General features: G+C 43.6%; 1 protein-coding gene across 4 annotated transcripts in view; it reads right to left on the reverse strand.

The window, feature by feature from the left end:
* The window catches only part of SLC15A1 (solute carrier family 15 member 1), a 49,983-nt gene that overhangs the window by 16,438 nt on the left and 9,086 nt on the right, over positions 1 to 24,459 (reverse strand). For 2 of the 4 annotated variants that reach the window (XM_036831590.1, XM_036831593.1), the window contains exons 2-15: positions 18,022 to 18,038; positions 16,705 to 16,786; positions 16,447 to 16,588; positions 15,377 to 15,496; positions 12,638 to 12,737; positions 12,329 to 12,419; positions 10,358 to 10,441; positions 7,769 to 7,851; positions 5,411 to 5,497; positions 4,780 to 4,869; positions 2,996 to 3,040; positions 2,809 to 2,841; positions 2,639 to 2,727; positions 2,034 to 2,115 (exon numbers count right to left, since the gene is read on the reverse strand). In XM_036831590.1, the coding sequence (XP_036687485.1) occupies positions 2,034 to 2,115; positions 2,639 to 2,727; positions 2,809 to 2,841; positions 2,996 to 3,040; positions 4,780 to 4,869; positions 5,411 to 5,497; positions 7,769 to 7,851; positions 10,358 to 10,441; positions 12,329 to 12,419; positions 12,638 to 12,737; positions 15,377 to 15,496; positions 16,447 to 16,588; positions 16,705 to 16,786; positions 18,022 to 18,038 (1,145 nt within the window). Of the gene's footprint in view, positions 1 to 2,033; positions 2,116 to 2,638; positions 2,728 to 2,808; positions 2,842 to 2,995; positions 3,041 to 4,779; positions 4,870 to 5,410; positions 5,498 to 7,768; positions 7,852 to 10,357; positions 10,442 to 12,328; positions 12,420 to 12,637; positions 12,738 to 15,376; positions 15,497 to 16,446; positions 16,589 to 16,704; positions 16,902 to 18,021; positions 18,039 to 18,520; positions 18,700 to 24,459 lie in introns of all 4 variants that reach the window. The other 2 variants (XM_036831591.1, XM_036831592.1) reach the window with 2 other exon arrangements.

Below are 24,459 nucleotides of genomic sequence, written 5' to 3' on the forward strand. Positions count from 1 at the left end.
GAGGTCCTCAGTGCATACTGAAGATGACCTTAACCGTGGCACTGGAGTCACTCTCCCCCCGGCCGAGGAAGGTGGGCTGGCTGAGGCACACGACGCACCCACCACAAAGCCCAGGAGGCCTCCAATCCTGCACTTCATGGCGCCCATAGAAAGTGATGCTCGGACAGAACATGGAAGCAGTCAGCAAGAGGCTGCTCTCGGTCCTACCTAGCCACCTCCAGGGCAGACCTGGTCAAAGGATGCCAGGTTATGAAGCCTAATACCTGAGGGGTCCGAGTAACCATCGCCTAAATGAAGGTTGATCTTGTTGTAGCACCTGAGGTCTGCTCTCCCTCGTATCTCTAGAAGCTCAGACCTCAGCCCTGGACATGGTGCTCTAAATATCCCCTCACAATGCTTGGGAGCCTCCTGCCTCTCACCCTGCTCAGGGTTTCTGCCCTTTCCTTACAATGCCTTCTCCCAAATCCCAGTGTCACTGAAGTAATCCACGTCTACTTTAGCCCCACAATTCATTTCCCATAAAGCTAGTGATGTCCAAGAGAAAGTGAGCACACCCAAGCTCAAGGCAGCATTACTGACCACAGCCAAGAGGTGGAATGACCCAAATGTCCATCCACAGATAAATGGATAAACAAAATGTGGTATATCCATATGACAGACTATTATTCTGCCTGAAGAAGGAAGGAAATTCCGACATGTGCTACAACCTGGATGAAACTTGGTGACACCGTGCTCAGTGAAATAAGTCAGACACAAAAGGACAAATACTGTATGACTCCCCTTATCTGAGGTACAGAGAGCAGTCAAATTCAACGAGACAAAATGGAATGGTCATGGCCGGGGGTCTGGGGGGACGGGAAATGGGGAGTTGTTGTTTAATGGGTTCAGGGTTTCAGTTTTGCAAGATGAGAAGTGTTCTAGAGATTGAGGTCACAACAGTACGCATGTACCTAGTGCTACCAAACTGTACATGTAGAAATGGTTAAGACGGCAAATTTTATGTTATACACATTTTACCACACTTAAAAATTTAAAAAGAGAGAGAGAAGGGAAGGAGGGAGGGAGGGAGAGGGACAGAGACAGAAATAGAGAAAGAGACAGAGAAAAAGAGAGACATGGGCGTGGAGGGGTGGGAAAAGGAGGGGAGGGGATGGGGGGAGAGAGAGAGACAGAGAGAATGAGAGAGAGAGATTTTACCTCTCATCTTACATACTACATAACACCCTGTGTGGATTAGCTTGGGAACCAACCATCATCAGGAATGTCAGAATACAAAAGGCATCTTCCCATGAACAATTTCCCATCACAATTTACACATTTTTGAAGGACTTTGTGAGTGACGAACCTCTTTTAACCAGATCTCCTAGGAGTTTAAATGGCAAAAGAACAAGTTCCACAAACTTCCCTCCCCTTATAAAAACTGTATTATTGGGCTTCCCTGGTGGCCCAGTGGTTGAGAATCTGCCTGCCAATGCAGAGGACACGGGTTCGAGCCCTGGTCTGGGAAGATCCCACATGCCGCGGAGCAACTGGGCCCGTGAGCCACAACTACTGAGCCTGCGCGTCTGGAGCCTGTGCTCCGCAACAAGAGAGGCCGCGATAGTGAGAGGCCCGCACACCGTGATGAAGAGTGGCCCCCGCTCGCCACAACTAGAGAAAGCCCTCGCACAGAAACGAAGACCCAACACAGCCATAAATAAATAAATAAATAAAAATTTAAAGAGAACATTATATCTTAAAAAAAAAACAAAACACTGTATTATAAATGGAAGCCCCTGTGTAACTGCCATCTAAGTTTTCTCCTAATTGAGTGCACCCTTTCAGCCCTATTCCTGGCTGCGTCCTTTGCAGTGACAAGGACCCACAGGGCACGCTGACTGAAAGGGACTGTTTTGCCCTGCAGCACATCATCCACAGCCCCAGGACTTAGTTTATCAGCAAGTCCCTGTCCTCCCTCATCCTCTCGGTCCTGGAGAAGGCCGCTCCACCAGACCCACCAAGAAAGGCCACTGGAGAATCAGAAAGCAACTCACCTCGATCTCCACCTGCACAATTGCAGCTGCCACAAAAGCCATGGAAGCCAGCAGCATCCCAACTACCATCCTCTTCAAGGAGCTGGCGGGACAAGCAAGAGGGTGTCTCTCCGCCAGCCGCAGGGGAGCAAGCTGATGGTAAACCCACAAGGGAAGCACCCCTCTCCCGCCCGCCTCCCCCAGACAAAACCAACTCCCCCCCAAAACACGTGGATTCCAAGTGTCTCTCTGTCTCTTATTCATGACCAGGACTAAGGAGGATAAATGTTACAGCTTCTCATTTGCATTTGGACATTTAATTTCTAGAAACTACTTTGGACCACAGTTACTATTTCTATCATCTACACATACGAGGGAGCCTTAATGAGAGGCTTTTTTCAGGGTGCCATTAATAGCACTCTTATTTTAAGGGCAAATTTTCAGAAACGTCGGCACATAGGCATCTGATTCAAAAATACTTCTTTGAAAACTCCCTCACATAGGTGGTGTCATGGGAGAGGAGCCACACGTTCTTTCTCCTGAGGCTCTGGGAGCTGAGGGAGCGCAGCCCATCCGCAAAGCCCCGGGACAGATGGAGTCCGAACCCCAACCCGAGGGTCACCTACGTGAAATTGAAGCCGCATTTTGCGATCAGAGGATACACCACGGCGTCCATGATGGGAACCAGGATGACGATCAGGATGGCGTTCACGGTCTGCAGGGGAAGCGGAGAGAAGCTGTTACTGCCTCCGTGGCGGCTCTGAGCTCTGAAAGCCACTTAGATATCTTCTCTTACCTGCATCTGATCCGGCTGAATTTCCATAATTCCCTAAAAAGAGGCGGAAAATCTCATGGATAAGTTCGCACAGAGGATCAGTTGGGGGGTTGGAATGTTATGAGAGGGAAGCAAAAAGGGGGCAAAGGGGCTAAAGCAAAGGAATAGGGACCAGGGGCTGTAAAACAGCTCCAGGTCCCAGACTTACAATTTTCCCACTCATAGTTGTTGCTTGCAGTGTCCACCTGGAGCCCTTAAAAACAAGTAAGTTTACTGCGTCATTTGGGAATGTGGGTTTTAAACATTTTATAAGTCAGTGCGGAGCCTTTTCCAAATCAGGAATGAGGTCCGAATTGCTATGTGGTTTAAAGATGTTTTTCAACAACAGGCTCCTCTCCCAGCTCCATGGTGATTGTAGGTAAGAAGAAACAACTTGCATTTCTGCTGTTCAGCTAACAACATACAGCACTCCAACCACTCACGAAGAGCCTACAGAGTACCACTATGAGATAAGCTCTCCTTCATAAAGACAAAAATGTATTTCTGAGGTTTGCTGGGAAGCTGACATCACCTGCAAGGTGAAAGCATCTTCACACCCTGAGGATATTTTATGTTCACTGGGATCAAAGTTTCAGGAACATTATTACTGTTAAGAGCCTACTGTTATGTTAAAAAAAACCCACAAAAAACAAAAAAACAAGAAGGGAGTATCATTGTCATTAAAGTAAATTTTAAGAAGTAAAATGGTGATATAATGCAAATGTGAAAAAAAAAAAAAAGAGCCTATTGTTGACAGCCTAGGTTATCCTAAAATGTAATTCCATCAAGAGAGTGATGGATTTAAACCTGGGCAGCCTAGTTATATTCAACCTATTTTGTAAAAGATGAGGCAGGACTGTACAAGTATATGTTATATATTCCATGGAGAACTGGATATGTGAATTTTTCAACATAATCTATCATCTCTACTAGGAGAACATCATAGAAAGTCAGGAAATATGCTACCGGTTGAATTCTTAATATAAGCCAGTCACTGATTACTTACTATACATTCTCTCTTTTGATCCTCACAGCCTTGTCCTGGGTTATTACCCTTTCAGAAGGGTTAAAGGATTACACCAAGTCACACAGATGAAAGGTGTTCAGTGCATTTCTAGTGCAAGCCTGATTCTAATAACCAGTCCCCGCCCAACATGCAAAACTTGTTCTTAAGATGTTGGTCTAAATTCCATACTTACAAATAAGGAGATTAATGTCTATACTCAGTTTTTTCCAAGAGATGGTTTACCCTTTTAATAATCCTTCCTGCACAATAAAACCATACATGTGTGTAAATTTCTTCTTAAACCCCAGTTTCTAAAAGAAAGGATAGCTTATTACTTTGGCTACTGAGCATCATGCATTGGGTTTTCTAACCCTATTTAGAAAAATTCCTAGGCACTCATCTTCCAGCTGTGGGAGAAAGAGCAGGGTGACAAGTCAATGATGTGTTCTAGTTCCTGCTCTGATAAGAATGACTTTGGCAGGCATTTCACATTTCTGGACAGTGCTTCTAGCCCAAGAATCCCATTTCAGTGTGGAAGATATCAAGTCCCTCTCAGTCTAAATATTCTGTGGATCCCATAAAAGACAATACAGCTTTTACATGCTGTATCGGGAGAGAAGCTCTGTATCCTCACTTTGACTGGCAGCAGTCCTGGATACTTGTCTTTCCCAAGGCTCATTTACTTGACCCCGCCTACTTTTCTTCATTGTTTTGTCACAGAAATGTGGATAGAACCATCTAGATCATTAAAAAAAAAAAAAAGAAAAAAGAAAAGAAAGAAAGAAACCCAAGGTGATCTAACAGTTACCAAATAAATGAAAGATAAAAAAGGAACTGGAAGAGAACATTTTCAGGAGCTAAACACTAAGTAAGTACAGCTTGCTATGCGGTAATGCCCAAAGAATGTTTTGTTAATGAAGATGTACAGAAACACAGTTTCATATTACCTGCTGATCAAACAAGGCCCAGAACATGGGGAGAGGAATATACAGGAACATCACTCTTGTAACCATCTTAATTTGCGAGATCAGCCGCTCCTGCAGTTGGAGTGAGGGCGGGGACAAATCAGACATGACCTGTGCCAGAGCGCTCAGCCAGTGCTATTTTCAGCGTAGACATATTTGCATCTAGAGACAAGCTGGGAGGTGAGTAATTGCTCCAAGAACCCTATCACAGGTTTCTTTAGAAAACCCCAAATTCCTAAGGTGTTGAAAATCAGAGTGAAAACATCTTTAGGAGGTAAATTATTCAAATTTAAATGTAAATTCACTAAATGTAAATCCCACCACCATCACTTAACTCTTCCATATTCAAACTAAAGTTATGTGGTCATAATGACATATGACTAATGGCAGATTATTCCACATGAACATCTGTGAAGAGGTAATATTGTTTCCAGATAAATTATATCCATTGTTTCTCAAGTTCTTTTCAATATAAATAAGCACTCTCACACAGAGTCTTATCTAAAATGCTAACAAAGTTTATGAAGATACAACTGATAATTCTGTCCATGTAGCCTATTTAATAATACGTGTTACGATCACTGGGGCCGCTGTAGCAATTATCATCACTTACGTCGTATTTCTCGGTAGCCCAGTCCAGCCAGTGTTCCCTCTTGGGAAATCTCTTACTCCGATGCCTAATCCTATTTTTGATGGCAAACTGAAGGAAGGAAGAACAATCAAGTTTCAAAACAGAACTGATTCCTTTATCAGTGCAACACATTTCAATGAAACTCCCTTTAATGGAAGACTTACGAGAGAAGCAAAATATAAAATTGTAGACGTTAGTATAATGACGATGCTAAAGACATAACATGCATTTATTTCAAACCTCTCACTAACTGAGAGCATTTGAGCCGGGGTAAACAAAGTCACGCTGTTACTTACTACTTTACTCTCCGGGTTCTCTAGAGAGGAGCGTTCAGTAGAAATACAACACATGACACATTTGCCATTTGAGTTTTCTGGTAGCCATGTTAACAAGTAAAAGGGAAACAGGTGAAATTCATTTTAAATATATTTTATTTAACCCAACAAACCCCAAATATGGTCTTAACACGTACTCAATGTTAAAAAATTAATGAAAAAATTTACATTCTCTTTTCATACCAAGTCTTCAAAATCTAGGGTATACTTCACACTTACGCCACATTTCAATTTGGATGCTAAATTTTTATCAAAAATGTTTGATGTGTATTTACATTGCCTAAAATTTATGCTTGAAAAACTAGACTTACACACCTAAGTTGCTTCAAACATATTTAAAAGCTGTCCAATAACTGAATTGAGTACTGGTTTTGAAATTTAAGAGAACCCACTACATAGAAATACGTGTATAAGAAATTACATAATTTAAATTAATTTAAGTGAAATCCAATTTAAAATTCTGTTCCCCAGTTGCACTTGCCACATTTCAAATGTTCAATAGCCACACGTGGCTAGTGGCTACCATACTGGATGGTGAAGGCCTATTATAATGTATTACAGTCACACGAAGGAGAGGGAGAACTCACTACATAGAAACAGAATTAGAAGAAAATAAAGATTATAGTTGAACATATTTTAAAACATGGTAACACTGATCCAAAAAACATACCTACCTACCACTACCCATTACAAAATCAGAGGCTTCCAAGATTCCTTTTTTGTAAGATGCCTTTAGGAAAGCAAAGTGCATTCACAGTGATGTAACAGCAGGAGAAGGCGACGGTGATGCCAGCTGGGGACATGCATATGACTTTGTGACTTAAAAGCAATAACTCAAACCTACGAGATGACTTAGGATGCTGGGAAATAACAATATCATTCTCATGACTAAATAGCTCGAAGTTGTTCTTTTGGCATTGGGACTAAGTCATCAATTACTTGGGAAGAAAGAACTTAGAGATCACTGGAATTGGATCATTCTTATTAGACTGGAAAAAGCTTTTTGGTGGGAATAGTTCCAATGTTAGAGGAAAGTATAGGAGGAAAAGGGAATAGCAGCAAGGCGGGAGAAATTTTGACTTTGATAAAGCATACATGTATAGTTTAACACAGTAACACCAGGAAAAGGGGAAAGTAAGTGACTAAAGTTATCTTAAGGCTGCCTTTACATCCAAAAGATTATCCACACTTAAAAAAAATAAATGAGTGACACATTACTCCCTGATTATACAATGTAGATATTCCTAAAAAAAAAAAAAATGGGTGGCACATTTGAGAATAAAGTTATTTGACTCCATTATTTTAAAATTCCTACACTCAATATTTATTTCCTGCCTTAAAATGTGCCTGTGTGGACACATACCGTGTAGATGCACATGGAAGAAACCATATTCCTCATGTTCCTATTTGGTGAAGTAGTCTTGGAAACAAGACTTCTGATGGCTGCATAGTATGATACAGATGTACTATAAGTTAAACACTGTTCTATTTTCAGCAACTTGCTGGACTTCAATTTTTGTCATAAATTTTTTTCTAAGTATTACACACATTGATAATCTTTTAATGTGAAGCTGTGTTCATTTTTAAAAGTTATTTTCTTGGCCTTAGTTCCTGCAAGTAGGATTACTGACACTTTCCACACTTCAGACTCTGGATATACACTATGAAACCAGACCTCTCCATTTTTGTTTCACTGCTCCCTGACAAACATCAGATGTTGTCTGTCATTCTGAGAGGTAAAGAGTCCCTTTGATTTGTTTTTCTTTCACCACTGCTCTTATTTTATAAGTTTGATAGCCATTTCCATCCCTCCCTTTTTGAGTTCTGTTTGTGTCCTTTTCCATTTGGTGAGTTTTATAAGAAACTTCAATTTATCAAAAAAGGAAAGAACACGAATAAAATGTCTAAAGGAAAGTCAAAGGTTCATTGAATTTTAATTTAAAGGAGGTAGAAGGCTCTGGGGTGACTAAATGTGATTGAGAGAGAGGACTACTGAAATACTTACCCCAACACAGCTGGCGACTTCAGCCATGACATTACCCTGGGGCTGGACATTCTTGTACATTCCACTGCCAATGACAAATACAACTGGGGAGGGCAAAAGAAGATAAGTCAACAGGGAGTTTGACAGAACTATCTGTGAACTAGAATATGTGTTTTTATTTGAGTTACAACCTTGTTTTGGAAATACCGGGATTACTCATAGAGTGGGTTTACCTCCCTCTCTCCTGGTTTCCAAAGTGCTTTTGATTCTAATAATCACAGCAGCTTCTGAGAAATATTATATTGTGTTCTCATATACGAACATTGAAGCCTAATACTATCTCCTTCCCAGAACTTGGGGCAGCTTGCAGACACTCGGTAGAGCTATTTGAGCACAAGTTCTATCCCTCTTTACAGGGCTAAATGCTTTCACAAAGCAGATTAATGCATTATTCTACAAATACATAGAACACAACTTTAATTTTCTGGCTGCAATAGCAAGAGAAAGTTTCTTCTGTTTTTTAAATCTTCAGACAAAAATAGGAATTAATCTGTTGAAACTTCTAGTTAATCACATATGGCAGAATTTATTCTATGGTCATGGTACAGAAACAGTTACCATTAATTGCATGTGCAGTTACAGTTTTACAAAAAGTTAAAAGTTCTCTTTCAATGAGGCCATTCTTCCATGGACCTTCTTAGAAAATGCATAATACTGTGAAAATAACTTAGGGGAAAAAAAAGCCTTTCTGCAAGAGACTCTGAAAACCACAATCCCTATGCTGGGATTTCTGATTATCCAATACCACAATTCAATAATTTTAAAACATCGATGAATTGTTTGACTTCTACTTGTTTTCCTCAATTTAAGAAGGCTTGAAGTTTTGACAAGTGCCAACTCTCAAGCATATCTCCAAGTATGTGCCTGGATTGTAGATGTTCTTTATAGTTAAAGGAAGAGAAGTTTACTTGTATTCTCACCCAATGCTAATTTCCCTCAATCCAGACATGGAATACCCAGTTGAGTATTCCATTTGAGTTTACCTCTTTTTGCCAACCAATATTTTAATCTTTAAGCTTCTGATTAACTAATGAACTTGTTCAAGCATAGCATTGTTGCCGATAGGAACTTCTAGAGATGGTGGTAAGGCATGGGATTTGGCCTCTTCTCAAATTCATTATAAGAAAAAGCATAATCTTTGATGTAAGGATGACTCATAGAGACGAAAAGAGAATTTACCTGATGCCAATTTAACACAGCATCTGGCATAAAACAATAGTTTTTGAAAACCTATCTCTTTACCCAGAATTAGAGGAGAGACAGCATATACGAGCCTTCTAGGGGAGAGTGGCAATATTTAAACAATTACAGAAGAAAATGGATGTTAAAAAGGGGGCGAATCCTGAGCTTTCACCTAAGTGTAAGGATAAAGCTAAATTACTACAACATGAGCAAAAGAGATGAAATAAGGGCATACTCAATACTATTAAAAACTGGTAAAAAAAAAAAATCAGAGAATGTGATAGTGCTGACTGCTACCTCATCTGAGAGGGAGGAGATGCTATGAAGGCTTGAGACAGTTATTGGGTTCTGTTTCCTTCTTTTGCTTCTGTTGTAGATTGAACTGTGTTCTCCCCAAAAGATGTTGAAGTCCCTGTCCCCAGGACCTCAGAATGTTACCTCATTTGGAAATACAATCTTTGCAGATGATCAAGTTAAGAAGAAGTCATTAGGGTGGGTCCTACTTCAAAATGACTGGTGTCCTTATCAAAAGGGGAAATTTGGACACAGATGCACGCACAGGGGGAAGGCCATGGACAGAGTGAAGTTATACTGCCACAAGCCAGGGAACTATTAGAGGTAGCAGGGAAGCCTGGAAGAGATTCTTCCCTAGGGCCTTCAGAGGGAGCATGGCCCTGCTGACATATTGATCTTGGACTTCCAGCCTCCAGAACTGTAAGACAATTAATAAATTTCTATTGTTTAAGCTACTCAGTCTGTGATATTTTGTTATGGCAGCCCAAGGAAATGAAGACACCCACCATCTTTTAAACTGGACTATCCCTTGTAGAAAACTTCTTCAGACCTCCTAAAAAGCCAATGCCAAGAACTTATGTGCAAATGACTATACACACATATTCCTCCCAGAGGGGAGACAGTCTTGTAGAAACATTTAGAGATGATACATTATGGAAAACTAGATGTTCACTGGAAATATTTAAGTGACAATTGGACCAGGTTGCCATGTCTTCAGGCAAGTTGTAGATGAGCACATGTTGATAAGAATAAAAGCTTTCAGCCATGGGTTCACCTAGTCTAGCAGATTCTATCACCTTCTTCTTAATCTGCCTAAATAGTTTCAAACCTTTAAATGTCCAACTCAATTGATCCCTTTTCCTCTAGACTCTTTTTTGATCCTACTTTCTCTGAAACAATATGCCAACTCTACTTTCTTTGAATTCTCAGAGTATGTTTAACATGGGATGGCAATTCTTTGTATTACTTACTATTACAATTTGTTACATGAACTTTTAAAAACTGGTCACAACAATTAATATGAGGGCCTGACCTGATCATAGGACTGTATTAATTCAACTGATTTCTACTTACTCAGAGATACAGCCATAAGGGCAGCAGGAACCCCAAACGCCAATGGGTAACAAGATTGTTTACTGTGAATTCCACATACTTGAACTGGGGAGAAATGACAAGATTAAAATTCATTATGGCAATGGTAATACTCATCTATTTCCCAGTTTTGTAAATCCCTAACTGGTTCTTACGTATTGTTTTCACTTAATGTTCTAGACTTATCCATTTGTCTTACTGATGTCATCATTGCAGTAGACTGATGTCTACTACAAGGCTGAGCAAACGGCTTTGTAGTAGAAAGAGCAGGAGATGGAGGCGGGTTCTAACCTTAGCCACTAAATAGATGTCTGATACCAGCTAAGCCAAAATCAGTGGGAACCCTCATGTTCTGGACTTACTTAGTGGGAGAGATGAAAATGACCTAGACACAATAATGTGAAGAAAGTGGGACTCAGAAAGTAAAATCAAAGGGCCCTGGAAAATCAGGATTATATGTCCCTGAATTCATGCCAATTAGAAAACAATTAGATGACCCAGGGTAGGGGTCAATAAACTTTTTTGTGAAGAGCCAGAGAGTAAATCTTTTAGGCTGTGGACCTGTCCTAACTACTCAGCCCTGCCTCTGTAGGTGAACGCAGTCATAGACAATACACACATGGATGGTCTTGTCCAGATTTCTGGATTTGGCCTGTGGGCCATAGTCTCCTAACTCCTGTCTGAAGATCTATTTTAGCTCTGAAATCCTAGGGTTGGTAGGGAAAAAATTAAGACTCTTGGAAGGGGCAACAGAAATTACTGGAAATCCTTTCAATGGAGTTCTGGAGCCTCCAGGAATCATCTGATCCTAAAGGGGTTTGTCTTTGTTTTTGACCAACTGTTTCACAGTTCTGCAGAGAAAGAAGTTAACTAGGCAGAAAACTATAGTCATGCAAATGTTTCCTGTTCGTTACTGTACAAATGATTCCTATTCACAGCAATGTAAAATAATCCCCCCACCCAGTAAAGAACATAAATCTCTGTTAGTCAAATCCTTATTTGAACTGATTGTAGCAGCTTTCCAGTTCCCTCATTAACTAATAAGTTACATAAAATCTCTGTCATGCTGATGTTATACCTGTATGAGAGCCATGATTTTCCCTTAAAAATTATCCTATTACACATATTCTAATTCAAATATGCACAGCACATATTCTAGTAGAACCTGGAGGCAGGGGAGGTTAGGGGGTGAGAAAACATAATATAAGAATAAAAGCTAGTAAATTTTCATACAAAGCAAGTTGGAATGGGGTTTAAGTGTCATCTTCAAAGCGCTACTACAGGCAGAAGTACATAAACTCCATAAATTATCTTCTTTCATGGTTTATTCTGACTCGAGGTGTGGACACCATAGTCCTGTTTTGGTCTAATTTGTCCCCAAATATTCCCTTCCACATGGGAAATTCATAAACCCTCAGTGGAGTGCTGACAAGCACAAAAATATGAGCTGATGATAGATGCTGTCCCATTCTCTTCCTTGGGGGCAGTTCTTTTAGAAATAACTGAGATGATGGGAAAGCAAAGAATAAAACCTTGCCTGCTAAATTCTTCCTGACTCACTGAACGTCATTGGGGAGCAAAGCTTGAAGGCAAAAATGTCAACTATGGCCCACCCGGTGTGGTTTCCAAACAGCCTCTCTTGTCTTATATCTTACCATGAGTAAGGACTTTGCATTAACAATAATTTAGAAAAATCGATTGTTATGCTAAGGACGGTTTAAATTTTTCAGGGGTCACGGGGATAAGGGATTCAGATAAGATTAGGAGTTAAATCTTGAAAGAAAAGTAGCTGGCATTCCAGATTTCACTGTATCCTCTAGGATGTATGTGACAGCCGAGGCATCGTGGGAGAATTGAGGGACAGGACAAACCAACAAGGACTCAACCTTTTCACCTGACTTCTCTTCACAATTAAAAAAAGAAAAACCAAGGTCCACTTCAGATATTTTTTACCTCTGAGCATGGGAGTGATGATAGTAGACAGCAAACTTCCAGCATTAATGGCCAAATAAAAGATGGAAAAAAATCTGTTTCTTTGCTTTTCCTGTAATAAAAAAGGATAAGGTAGGATGACTTTGGCTATACAGTAACGGATCAACTGTAGCCGATGATCTGACTTGACTTTGAACTTAGCTTTGGTCAGTGTCTTACTTTCACGTGTACTTGAACAGCCTCCAATGGAGAATACACTTTGACCATGGAATTTGACTCCTGGGTGTTTATAATCACTTACATGGTTTCTGTGGAGATGCATGCTCTCACCTGACCCTCTTCAAACTGATCTCCACCAAATGCAGACACACAAGGCTTTATCCCTCCGGTACCCAGAGCTATCAGGGCCAGGCCAACCATGGACAGTGCCCTAGGGAAAGAGGTGAGTATTGCTGAAATGTGAGATCCTTAAAAGCATCGGCCTCCCTTTCCCCTAATTTCCCTAAGAGGACCAGGCACACAGAGAAGGGATTCAACCCGTATGAGAAGATAATTCACAGAAATGCAGTCTTGACAGCTGAATGAAACTTGAACTCAAGGGCCTTCAAATTCATACTTTTATCTAATAATTTACCATCTAGAAAATTTAAAGAAATGGCTTGAATATGGAACAAAGATTTATGTATGGAGTTCTTTTGTAGCCTTATGATTTTTAGCAAAAGAATGGGTAAGTGGGGCTTCCCTGGTGGCGCAGTGGTTGAGAATCTGCCTGCCAATGCAGGGGACACGGGTTCGAGCCCTGGTCTGGGAAGATCCCACATGCCGTGGAGCAGCTAAGCCCGTGAGCCACAACTACTGAGCCTGCGCGTCTGGAGCCTGTGCTCCGCAACAAGAGAGGCCACGATAGTGAGAGGCTCGCGCACCGCGATGAAGAGTGGCCCCCGCTCGCCGCAACTAGAGAAAGCCCTCGCACAGAAACGAAGACCCAAAACAGCTAAAAATAATAAATAAATAATAAATAAATAAATTTATTTAAAAAAAAGTGTACACTTTAAAAAAAAAAAGAAAAAGAATGGGTAAGTGAAATTTTAAGCATTGTCTCTGGTACAGTCATAATAGACTAATAATAGTCATTAAAAGACATTAGAAAACATGATTTAATTGCAAAGCAGAATAGCAGGTTATGTAGTAGGATCTTAACTTGTTTACAAAGTACAGAAGACTGAAAAAAGTAGAGCAAAATGTTTATTATTATAACTTTTTAGAATAAAAAAGATTATTTATAATAATAAAAGGGATTAAAGAGTATTTTTTAAATTTACTTTTGTGTTTTCCAAGTTATCTGTGTTTTATCTCCTGAACTGAAGAAAGCACTCACAGAATTTACCAACCCTCATTTTGTAGTTTTGTTAGATTTACAATAGGTTACTACAAATTTCAGGTTTTATAAGTGTTTATTCCATATCTTCTTGATTGCTAATATTGTTTTAAAATGCTACAAAAATATTTTATGAAACAGATAAAGTCAAGGAAGATACTGCACAAAGAAAGAATTCTTTAAAAGATCATGCCCATCTTCCTAGATTAACCTGCAGAAGCACCTCTTTCACCTTGCTTGTCTCTTAAAACAACTTGTGTTTGGTGGTGTCACTCTGAGCATTTTAAAGGACAACGAAAATGTGGCCAATTGAATATTATATACCATGCACTCTCGTGAGGATTGTAGGCAGGTTTCAATACTAACCCCATGAAATAAAATAAGTCACTAAGCTTTCTTGAGTACCTACTGCTTGCCAGGCAGTGTTCTAGGTGTTCTACCTGGATTAACGCACAGGCAGGTACTATTACAAATGAGGACACCTGGGCACAGAGGTTAAGAAACTTGTTGAAGATCAACAGTAGTAAGAGGCACAGGCAGAACTTGAACCCATACAGTCTGGCTCCAAAGTCCATGTTCTTAATTGATATTGCAGATTAGAAAATTGAGGTGTGGAGGAGATAAGTTGGCCTAGGTCCTACAGCTCCTCTGTGGGACTCAGATCCTGGAAATCTGAGCTGTGGATTATACCCTACTTATACCCACTCCCCTCCACCTACACAGTTCCCTGGGGGCACCACGGGTTCACATCCAGGGACCTAGCCTGGATGGCAATCTGACTGACTAACAAACCAGAAACACAGATACTGCAGATACTAATTTGAATTTCAATAATATTTTCCCAACCCATTAGATGGTTTACTCATAGATCGAGGAATCGAAGCAAAAGAACAGGAAACGAAATAAATCTTTACAACTTGTCTGCTAAGCCAGACTGCCATGAAGGGAAATTCATCTCACAGAGAAGCAGTTGTCAATAGCACTGTTCATCAAGAAAGCAGAACATAGGGCTAGAAAAAATATTTATGAAACTGAATTACTGAAAAATGAGCAGAAATGTGGTACAAGACAGAAAATCAAAGGTACAGAGTCTTGAGGAAACCTGGGGCAATTGAGGATCAAGGTCTGTGGGAGTTAATGTCCCTCTAGGGAAGATCGAGATTAATACAAACATCCTGTGCACTGACCATGCCTCATGGGAGATGCACCCAAGACACCAAGCCTTCAAGTGAGCAATGACTCCAGACAACTGTTAGGATGGTGACATACTGAGGACCCAACTCTGAGTCAGTTAAACACCTTTCTCTGCACTGATGAGGGAGGAAAGGTTTCCTTACACTTATGGTGAAGGTTCAAGGAAAATGATTAAAAATTAGAGCACCAAAGGGGGGAGGGATAAATTAGGAGTTTGGGATCAGCAGATACCAACTACTATACATAAAATAGATAAACAACAAGGTCCTACTGTACAGCACAGAGAACTATATTCAATATCTTGTAATAAACCATAATGGAAAAGAATATGAAAAAGAATATATATATGTATAACTGAGTCACTTTGCTGCACATCAGAAACTAACACATTGTAAATCAACTACACTTCAATAAAAAAAAAATTTTTTTTTAAATTAGAGCACCAAACAAGCAACTAGTGAGAGGATGGGGTAGGGCCGCAGTTAACATCAACTCACACGTGCACAGAAATGTTGTCAGGGATTCCATCGTGGTTGAAGTCCGTGAGGTCATTAATTGAGCTCACAGCGATGACTACTTGTCCAATGGTGTAGACAATGGACAGCGACACAATTGTCCTGTGTAAAAAGAGGTCAAGAGAATCCAAGTTAATTGTACAAAAGCCATACACTTCCTACGCCAGTGCAAAAAGGCCTCTGCTTCCAACTTTCAAAAGCCCAGTCACGATTCTCCTTGTTTCTCAAACTGGGACGATAACCTGATAAACCTTTACAAGGCTGCCTGCTGAAGAATTCGGTCCTCAGCATGTAAGCACTGAGCAAAGTTTTGGCTGCAGGAACCTGGGGAGGCAGAAGATCTGTTCTTTCTTTCAACTATTTGAAAGACTCAGTGTCTATTGTTACTTAACTGCTGAAATGAGGACCTGTATCTTTAAACAGTCAGAGAGATTTATCTTGCACCTGGTAACAATATTTGGGCAGGAGTGGTCCATTGGTTACTTTTGAATTATACTGAGTAATTTTGAGATAGTGAATATTCCTGCCTCTGCCCATGTCATGCATTTGACCTGGAAGAGCCTTTACTTCCTTCTGTGTTAAGTCCAAGGAAATGTCCCAATGACCCGCCCCCTGCCCCCGCATCGAGCCCACTCCTGGAGCTCTTCCTGCAGGACTGGTTGAGCACCCCGTCCTTGTGGTCCAGCAGTTTGAGCCTTTCAGCAGCTGCGTTGTTTTGAGGGAGCTTTTTTGTTCTCCCAGCCCTTAATTTCTCACGCATCATTAACAACAGATGCTATCCCTACTATTATTTCAAGATGCGACAAAGATGTTATAAGTGTTTAGAGGAGGAAAAAAATATTCCTACCGATGCTACTTGCAATCACCCTGCCGAATGCCAGGCACTGTGCTGAACTCTGGCAATACGAGGATGAGCGGAAACAGGGCCTGGGACTCTCTCCTGAGAGTTTTACATTCCCTGATTCTTCGTTCCCCTAGCCCACCCTCCCAAACCCCAAAGCTTATCATTACTTGTTGGCTTGCTCGTTAACAAGAAAGCTGCCGCGACTCACTTGAACTTCCCCAGCCAGGAGTCGGCAATGAGAGCTCCGAGAACGGGCGTCATGTAGCAAAGAGCCACAAACGTGTGATAGATGGCGGTGCCCACATTGTCGTTCCAGCCGAGGAAACGTTGAAAGTACAGAATCAGGATCGCTTTTTGCCGAGGGTGGTGGAGGAGGAGAGGGCAACAAAGTTAGCAGTGGCTACAGTGACTCAGGCTCTTCACTGACGGGGCGGGGGCGGGGGCGGGGAGAGTGTTGAAGAGTTACCTCTCATTCCATAGTAGGAAAATCTTTCACAGAACTCATTGATCACGATGAAGAAGATGCTCAAGGGATAACCAAAGCAATTCTGGCAAAGAGAAACAGTCTGCGTTTGAAACAAACTCCTTGCTGGTCCATGTTCGCCAACGAGGGCTAACGGCACGGAAAGTAGCGGATGCGTGTTTGGTAACTTAGCAGAGGCACTCCAGAGGTGGAATCAAGAATTAAAAAGTTTTAGTGAGGTGGATGGAGTTAGAGTCTGTCATACAGAGTGAAGTAAGTCAGAAAGAGAAAAACAAATACAGTATGCTAACACATATATATGGAATCTAAGGAAAAAAAAAAAGGTCATGAAGAACCTAGTAGCAAGATGGGAATAAAGACACAGACCTACTAGAGAATGGACTTGAGGATATGGGGAGGGGGAAGGGTAAGCTGTGACAAAGTGAGAGAGTGGCATGGACATATATACACTACCAAACGTAAAATAGATAGCTAGTGGGAAGCAACCGCATAGCACAGGGAGATCAGCTCGGTGCTGTGTGACCACCTAGAGGGGTGGGATAGGGAGGGTGGGAGGGAGGGAGATGCAAGAGGGAAGAGATATGGGAACATATGTATAACTGATTCACTTTGTTATAAAGCAGAAACTAACACACCATTGTAAAGCAATTACACTCCAATAAAGGTGTTAAAAAAAATAAACACAAATAAAATGATAAACACACACACACACACACAAAAAGTTTTATTCCCTTACACTCTACATAGAGACAACAATGAAATGAAGATTTTCTTGTTTTATAGTTTTACTGTTAGTCTGAGAAAAGCTAGACAGGCAGACCTCAGAGATATTGTGGGTTTGGTTCCAGACCATCGCAATAAAGCAATAATTGCAATAAAACAAGTCATACAAAGTTTTGGGTTTCCCAGTGCATATGAAAGTTACGTTTACACTATACTGTGGTCTGTTAAGTGTGCAATAGCATTATGTCTAAAAAAATAAGGTACATACCTTAATTTAAGAATGCTTTGTTGCTGAAAAATGCTAACCATCATCTGACAACACAGGGTTGCCACAAACCTTCAATCTGTACAGAAACACAGTCTCTGGGAAGCACAATAAAACGAGGTATGCCTGTACACAGCATTTCCTAAAGAGAAGAAATGTCACACAGGAACTCAGAATGGTCCCCTCATTGGTGTGAAATGCATGAGGTGCATTTGTTAAGCGAATAAAGCACAGCTGTGAACATTTACGGGCAAAACAGGTTGTAAAGTTTACATCATGAAGCTACGTGGAGAAGTAGAAAGGATACTCACCTGCTGTACGGACATTCCTGAAAGAAAACAAAATGCCACCGTTAAAGTGGAGTACTTAAAATGCTTTTGGCTGAGTTAAGCTCAGACCCTCCGTGTCGGTCAGGCCGTCAGGTGTGTTGTCCAGACCCTCCGGCCCTGTCCACCATCCCAGTCCCAGGCCTGGGCCGCTTCTCCGAGTCGGGTTGGGCTGGTGACTGCATTTTCTTTCAATCACCTGCTTGGGCAACTCTCGTGTGTGGTCAGGATGGAGAGCCAGAGGCTCAGAGAATCTGCCGAAACCATTTCCTCCTTAAAAGACGTAAAAAGGCTGCGCAACACCCACAGGATAGAATCCAAACTTCACCGTCCCACAAGGTCAGAGGGTTTGGGTGGGGGTTAAATAGAAAACGCTTAAGAGTGCCTGCTACACAGTAAGGTCCGACGTCCGTCCTGTTCCCCGGGCCGCCCTTCCTCCCGCCCGGCCCCGGCACACAAGGCTCCTGGGACACGCCACGCGCACCCGCCTAAAGTCCTCAACAAGACAGCGACCGCTTTGCCAGGAAGCCTTCTTTTAACGTGCCCTTCTCGAAGCCGCCTCTGACCTCCCCTCGTTACCAGAGGGCGATAACGAGCAGTTTCTGTGGCCGCCTCTCCTCCGCTGGAAGAACCACGTGGTCTCCATCCCCACGTCCCCAGCGTCTTTGCATCAGAAAAGTGAATTAGGAGAACAGGAAGAAAATGGGTGAGAATCCAAGTGAGTTGGTACAAACCGGGTGCCCCTGACCGCCTTCTAAATCCTAGCTGTACCCTTCATCCCCTCTGTTGCAGCCCCTGCTTTTCTGTCTCCGCTGAATTTTGGCCGGAGCTGACTGCAGTGTCACCTGCGCTGCTCCCGATACCAACACCTTGGCCCGTATTTATCAGGGTCTGTCACAGGCTGTTCCACGCGCCCACCCCTCTCCTGCCGCTCCTCCTCCAGCCCCACTGACCACAGCTTAGAGTCCCCCGCGGAGTTACGGATCCCACAGCAATGGTTCGCAGACTGGAGGCTGCCTCAGAACCAGCCCCAGGGCTTAGGGGGAGCAGCCTTCTGGCCCCCACGCCCAGAGCTGCGGTCCCTGTAGGCCTGGCGTGGTCCCTCGAGCTTGCTTTTCTAACAAGTTCCAAGGGGATGTCAGTGCTGCTGGCCCAGGGACCACACTCGGAGAATCACACGCAGGCTGCGAGGTCGAGTTGCCTGACCGATCTACGTAAGTTAAGTTTCATCCCTGCCCTGTCCCCGAGCACCAGAGAGACCCTCCTGTGCCCTATGTCCCGGGGTCGGAGGCGGGGGGGTGGAGGGAACCAGATACAGAAGCCGACAGCACGCTGGCGTCTCCACCACGGCCCCCAGCGCCAGCTCTTACACCTTCCTCGTTCTGGGCCTTTCCTCTCGGACCTGCCACCTTGTGTTTTCATCATGTGCAAGTCCAGGGCCCCATCCCACAAGAAACAACACTGCAGCTCTGCCTGAGGAACTCCCTTCTGGGCCTGGACCGCGTGGTCCTCCAGGCCCCCCTTCATCCTGTGGGCCGGGGTCTTCCTTCTTGAAGCCGCTCACGCCGGGCTGTGGGTATCCGCACTTCCCCAGCTCAGCACGGCCTCACGCCCCACACCAGACAGTCTCCCACTCTTGCCCACTTAAGAGCAGTGATGCTATTTTAGTCCTTGTCCTAAGGTGGGAAATATTAAAATTCTGGAAGGAGGTTCTTCACCACTAATAGACTGGTTTTCTCCCCAGTTAGACTTCCTTGTGGGAAGGGGCTGCTCTCAGGGGCAACATGTGAAGAATGCGGGCATGGGGTCAGATGGGTAATGGGATCTCAGTCCTGGCCCCCCGTGACCCTGGGCAAGCCCACCTCCCCTGTGGACAGCCTGCCTATCAGATGAAGATAACGCCACCCACCTTCTAGGATGGCTGTAAGAGTTCCACGTGGAAAGCCCCAGACCAGGGCTCGATGGGTCCTTCAGTGGGAGATGCTACCACGTCAGCATCCTCAGCCCCTCACACGGTGCTTTCCAGAGTGCAAATTAAATGTCTGTTGAATGAATACATATTCCACAGAACCAGCCACATCGGTCATCAAGTACCGTGTTCATATCCTGGCTCTGCCACTTAGCAGTTCCATCTGCCCCGCTAGCCTCCTTCTGTCGGTGAGGCTGACCTGGTGGGTTTTATCAGTGTCCCCATGTCTTCCCAATCCCCATAGAGTTTGGCCAGTGGGGAACCGTGGCAGGAGGTCAGAGGGTCAGGGTGTTCCTCTCCCTGAGGCTTTGCCCAGGCCACCTCAGATGGCTGAACCCTCAAGTGTCAGCCACTGCGCCTCCGAGGTCGGCCCTCTCTCTCTCCACACGACTCTCCTTCCAGGTTTCCACCCCGGTTTTGTACCACTTCCTACAGGTGGTAACAGTAAGGCCGATACGCCGGGTACCTGCACCATCACTTACGGTGCCCTGCCCCCCACCCGTCTAAATGTCTTTCTGTGAATAAACGCCCCTATTTTGAGTATGCCATCGGTTTCCTGGTGGGACCATCGTGGACAAACAAGCCACGTTTCATCACCAGACTCTACATGTTGCCATGTTTCATCACCAGAGTGGGGAGACAGCCACTCTGCTGTGAAATAAAAGGACCTGCCATGAAGGCGCTTTTGCAAAGTTCTACAGGACAAGCCTGTTGTCAGTATTGGAAGCCTGTTTCTTTGCTCCGTCTTCTTGAGGATCTAGCAGGACCATACGACGCTCCGCCTACTTAGACTTCAGATAATGGAGCCTTACCGCTGTCTCCCAAAGACCAGACAAAGCAATGAGTATCGTCCACACAACGCCTCAGGTTGGTTCTTGCAATGGGCCTTCTAGAGAAAAGCAGGAGGAAGGTATGAAAATCCAGACTCAACAGAGACAGCCTGGAGCTTTGCTGCAATCATCTCTTTCACATGTTTCTCAGAATTTTGGTTTGCAGGGAAAGACTTCACCTGGCCAGGGTAGCACCTGTAATTTTTTGGCTAAATATTACTTAGCACCAATTATTTGCTAAATAATAATGGCAAAGGTTTTGTTTAGCTCAAACATGAATAGGGTTACAGCAAAGAGATCTTAAACCTTGTTACAACAACCGTCGCACCCAGAACTACATGATGGAAAATGAAATTCCTGAACTCACTCAAGTGAAAATCTGAGATTTAGTACCCACTCATGGCTCAGGAAGTTTTTTCTTTTCTGAAAGCTGTGTGTTCCAAAGAACCACTTTTATTGCCGTGGGGCAGAGGTTGCTAAGCTCTTCTTTTATTCAGAATTCAGAGCTACTTACTGGATGTAATACTGCAGTCAGCATTTCTTAATACACCCGTGTCCTCTCAGGATTGCTGTCTGAGGAAGCTAAGTGCGGAAGGGGGGGTTACATTGAGCCTTAAGTCTGAACTCAAATGTCAACTGTCACAAGGTTCTGTTTACTTTGGTAGAGTTGGGTCTATTGTTGATATCCTGATAGTAAATCTGATCGGAATAGTTGAGTGGTCTGATGTTTCTAGCACCCTTTATGGGTCACTTGGTCTTAACTACTGATCAGAGTAAAACAGCTTAGCCAGTCCCAGCATATAGTAACCGTGGAATCAATGCTGGCTGTTACTGTTATTCTAAGCCTAGCAGTGCTTTTGTCTCTCTTTTGGCTAAAGAATTTAGTAAAATAAGTGTACATTATACACCTCTGTGATTACTGACTTGTGAGGACAGCAGGAAAAACCAAGAAAGACACACTATTGCTCCCCACTAGTTGATGGAATCTCTCCATTAAGGTGACTATTTCCTACTATTTAATGAAGCACATTCCATATTTTGAACCATTTAGGGATGGAAACCCTAACTTTAATGTTTTATTACCTACCTAGAAACTGATAAGTCCCTCAGCAGCATGATGGGCGTAAAGAGTGCTTTTCTAGGATTTAGACTTGGGAAGGGAAGGAAGAGGCATCTTTGCTGGATCTAACAGAGAAGCTCGCACCTGCATGCAGAGAGAAAAGTATTCCCTATCATCGCCGGGAGGGAAATTGAGGGAAAGATGTAAGTACTGCATGATGTGTTGGGGATGACATTTCTGAAGTCGCATGGTGTGGGTGGCAGAACAGTGGTACCCCAAAGATGTCCACGTCCCAATCCCCAGGGCTTGTGGATCTGTTACCCTCCACGGCAAAAGGGACTTTGTAGGTGTGATTCATTCAAAGACCTTGAGATGGGGCGTTTATCCTGGATTATCTGGGTGGCCTCAGCACAATCAAAAGTGTCATTAAGAGAGTCAAAGGAGGAGATATGAAGACAGAAGCAGAAGTTGGGGTGACAGCAATTGCTGGAAGGCCACCAGGAGCCAAGGAATGTGGTGACCTGTAGAAGCTGAAAGGACAAGGAAATGGATTCTGTTCCTTGAGCCTCCAGAAGGAATCAGCCCTGCCAACACCTTGATTTTGCCCCAGTGAAACCCATGTCAGACTTCTGACCTCTAGAGCTTTAAGATAATAATTTTGTGTTGTTTTAAGCCACTAAGTTTGTGGTGATTTGTTACAGCAGCCATGGGAGGCTAATACACATGGGTTTGCCTCAAGCTCTGTAGATGTAGGTTTCATCACTATTGACATAGATGTAAGACTCAAACCTCCTAGCAAGTTTTATTTGTCAGCGACATGTCCTTTTATCATTTGTTTTCCTGAGCTACATTTTCTACCTGAGGGCTTAGGAGTCCATACCAGGCACCTGCCTTTTTGATGGATTTGGCAGAATCTGTACTTGCTCACCTGCCTTCTGCAGGTTTCTGACTCTTCATTACCCATCTCTAAAGTGGGGATGCTGCCTTACAGGGTGGCTACCAGGAATGAGGGGGTCTGAAAATGGTTTCATAAACCAGGAGTAAAACGAGTTTCCTTGATTATGGCTCTTTTAGGCTGTGCATATGCCTCACAAAGTCGGTCACATGAGACCCCAGGGGACACAATGCTCCTGCTAGAATATACTTAGCCTCACTCTTAGCAGAAGTAGTTTCTGAGTTAAGGTGAGAACTCCTCTCACAATATTACCCCCGCAGTTAGTAGATGGAAGGACATGGGACTTTGGAATCAGCTTGGAGACATTCTTCCCAGCCATGAGGCTCTGGTCAAAACACTCAACCACTGGCCCTCCATTTCTTCATCTAGAAATGCTAACACCTTCTTTGCAGGTTGGTTAATAAGATCGAAGCTACATTAATAAGATGAAGTTTGTTATTTACTGCATCCCATGAAGACATCTGGGTAGTGTGGATGGATGTTTGGAATGGACTGACTTTAAAATAGGGACAAGAATTTGCCATGGGGAGCCCTGGCAGGGGTGAGAGGTGGCCCTTGAAGAAAGAGGCCGTCCCCTCCAGGGTTGCTCTCATTGACCAAAATCAGAAGGTCCTTATGATGTCACCTGGGGAAATTAGGTCATGGGATGAGGAAGTTGTGGACAGAGAAAAGTCAGACTTCCCAAACACAAGCCACAGTGGCAAGCACTGACTTTCAGTCAAGCTGTTTCCAAATCGGCAGCAGTATAGGGCGTGACTCTGTGAGTGGCTGCAGGGGTTAAAGGAACATTCAAAAATTCTCCGGCACAGCGGTTCTCCACATGTGGTCCCTGCACCAGCAGAAGCAGCTCCTGGGAACTCCATGGAAATGCAAACTCTCAGGTCCAGCCCAGACCCATGGAATCAAAACCTCAGAGGGTGGGGCCAGCTGTCTGTGCCCGGGATACAGTCTGGGAGCCACTCGCTGCCCCGGAGCAGAGCCAGGGAGCCACACAGGAGGGGCTGGGGCGCAGGGAGCGCTAAGCATCGCTCACGTCTGGGCGATCAGCTCCTATGATGTGATTCTGGCCTCTGCTCTTCATTCCCTCTTTCTGAGCTCTGCCCTCCATTCACCAGCACAATGGTGACAAACAAGACACCTTGCCTCACCTTCCTGTCCCCTGCCCACCCCACTGACCTGAGCGTCCCGGGTGGAGGCTCTCAGGACTGCCCTCAAACCTCGCTGGTTCTGCTACCTGCAAGGCCAGGCCTCCCCTGGGGACCTGACTTCTGTCATCCTCCACCCCAGCAGTCCAGCCAGGCCTCCTACTTCTCCCTCCCTCCGGGCTCCTTCATGGCTCCTGGCAGCATTAGGGCAGTTAGCGCCTCCCCCCGACCCCACGCGCCCCCCTCGGTCTCCCCACTCCTCTCTCCCAGTTTAGATCCCTTTAGCCTCTTTACTATCACCCCAGACACAGCCAGCTGTTCTGACTTCTGGAAAGTGTTTCAGAGCCTCACATATCATATGATCCCCCCCACCTTTTCTTCTTTTTTTTTTTTGAGAAAATAAAGCGTGTGCCATTTCAAAAAGAGCCCAGCAGGACATGCACCAGGCGTAACTGCAGCTGAGC

Source organism: Balaenoptera musculus, chromosome 18 (genome assembly GCF_009873245.2).
Source record: "Balaenoptera musculus isolate JJ_BM4_2016_0621 chromosome 18, mBalMus1.pri.v3, whole genome shotgun sequence".
Lineage (NCBI taxonomy): Eukaryota > Metazoa > Chordata > Mammalia > Artiodactyla > Balaenopteridae > Balaenoptera > Balaenoptera musculus.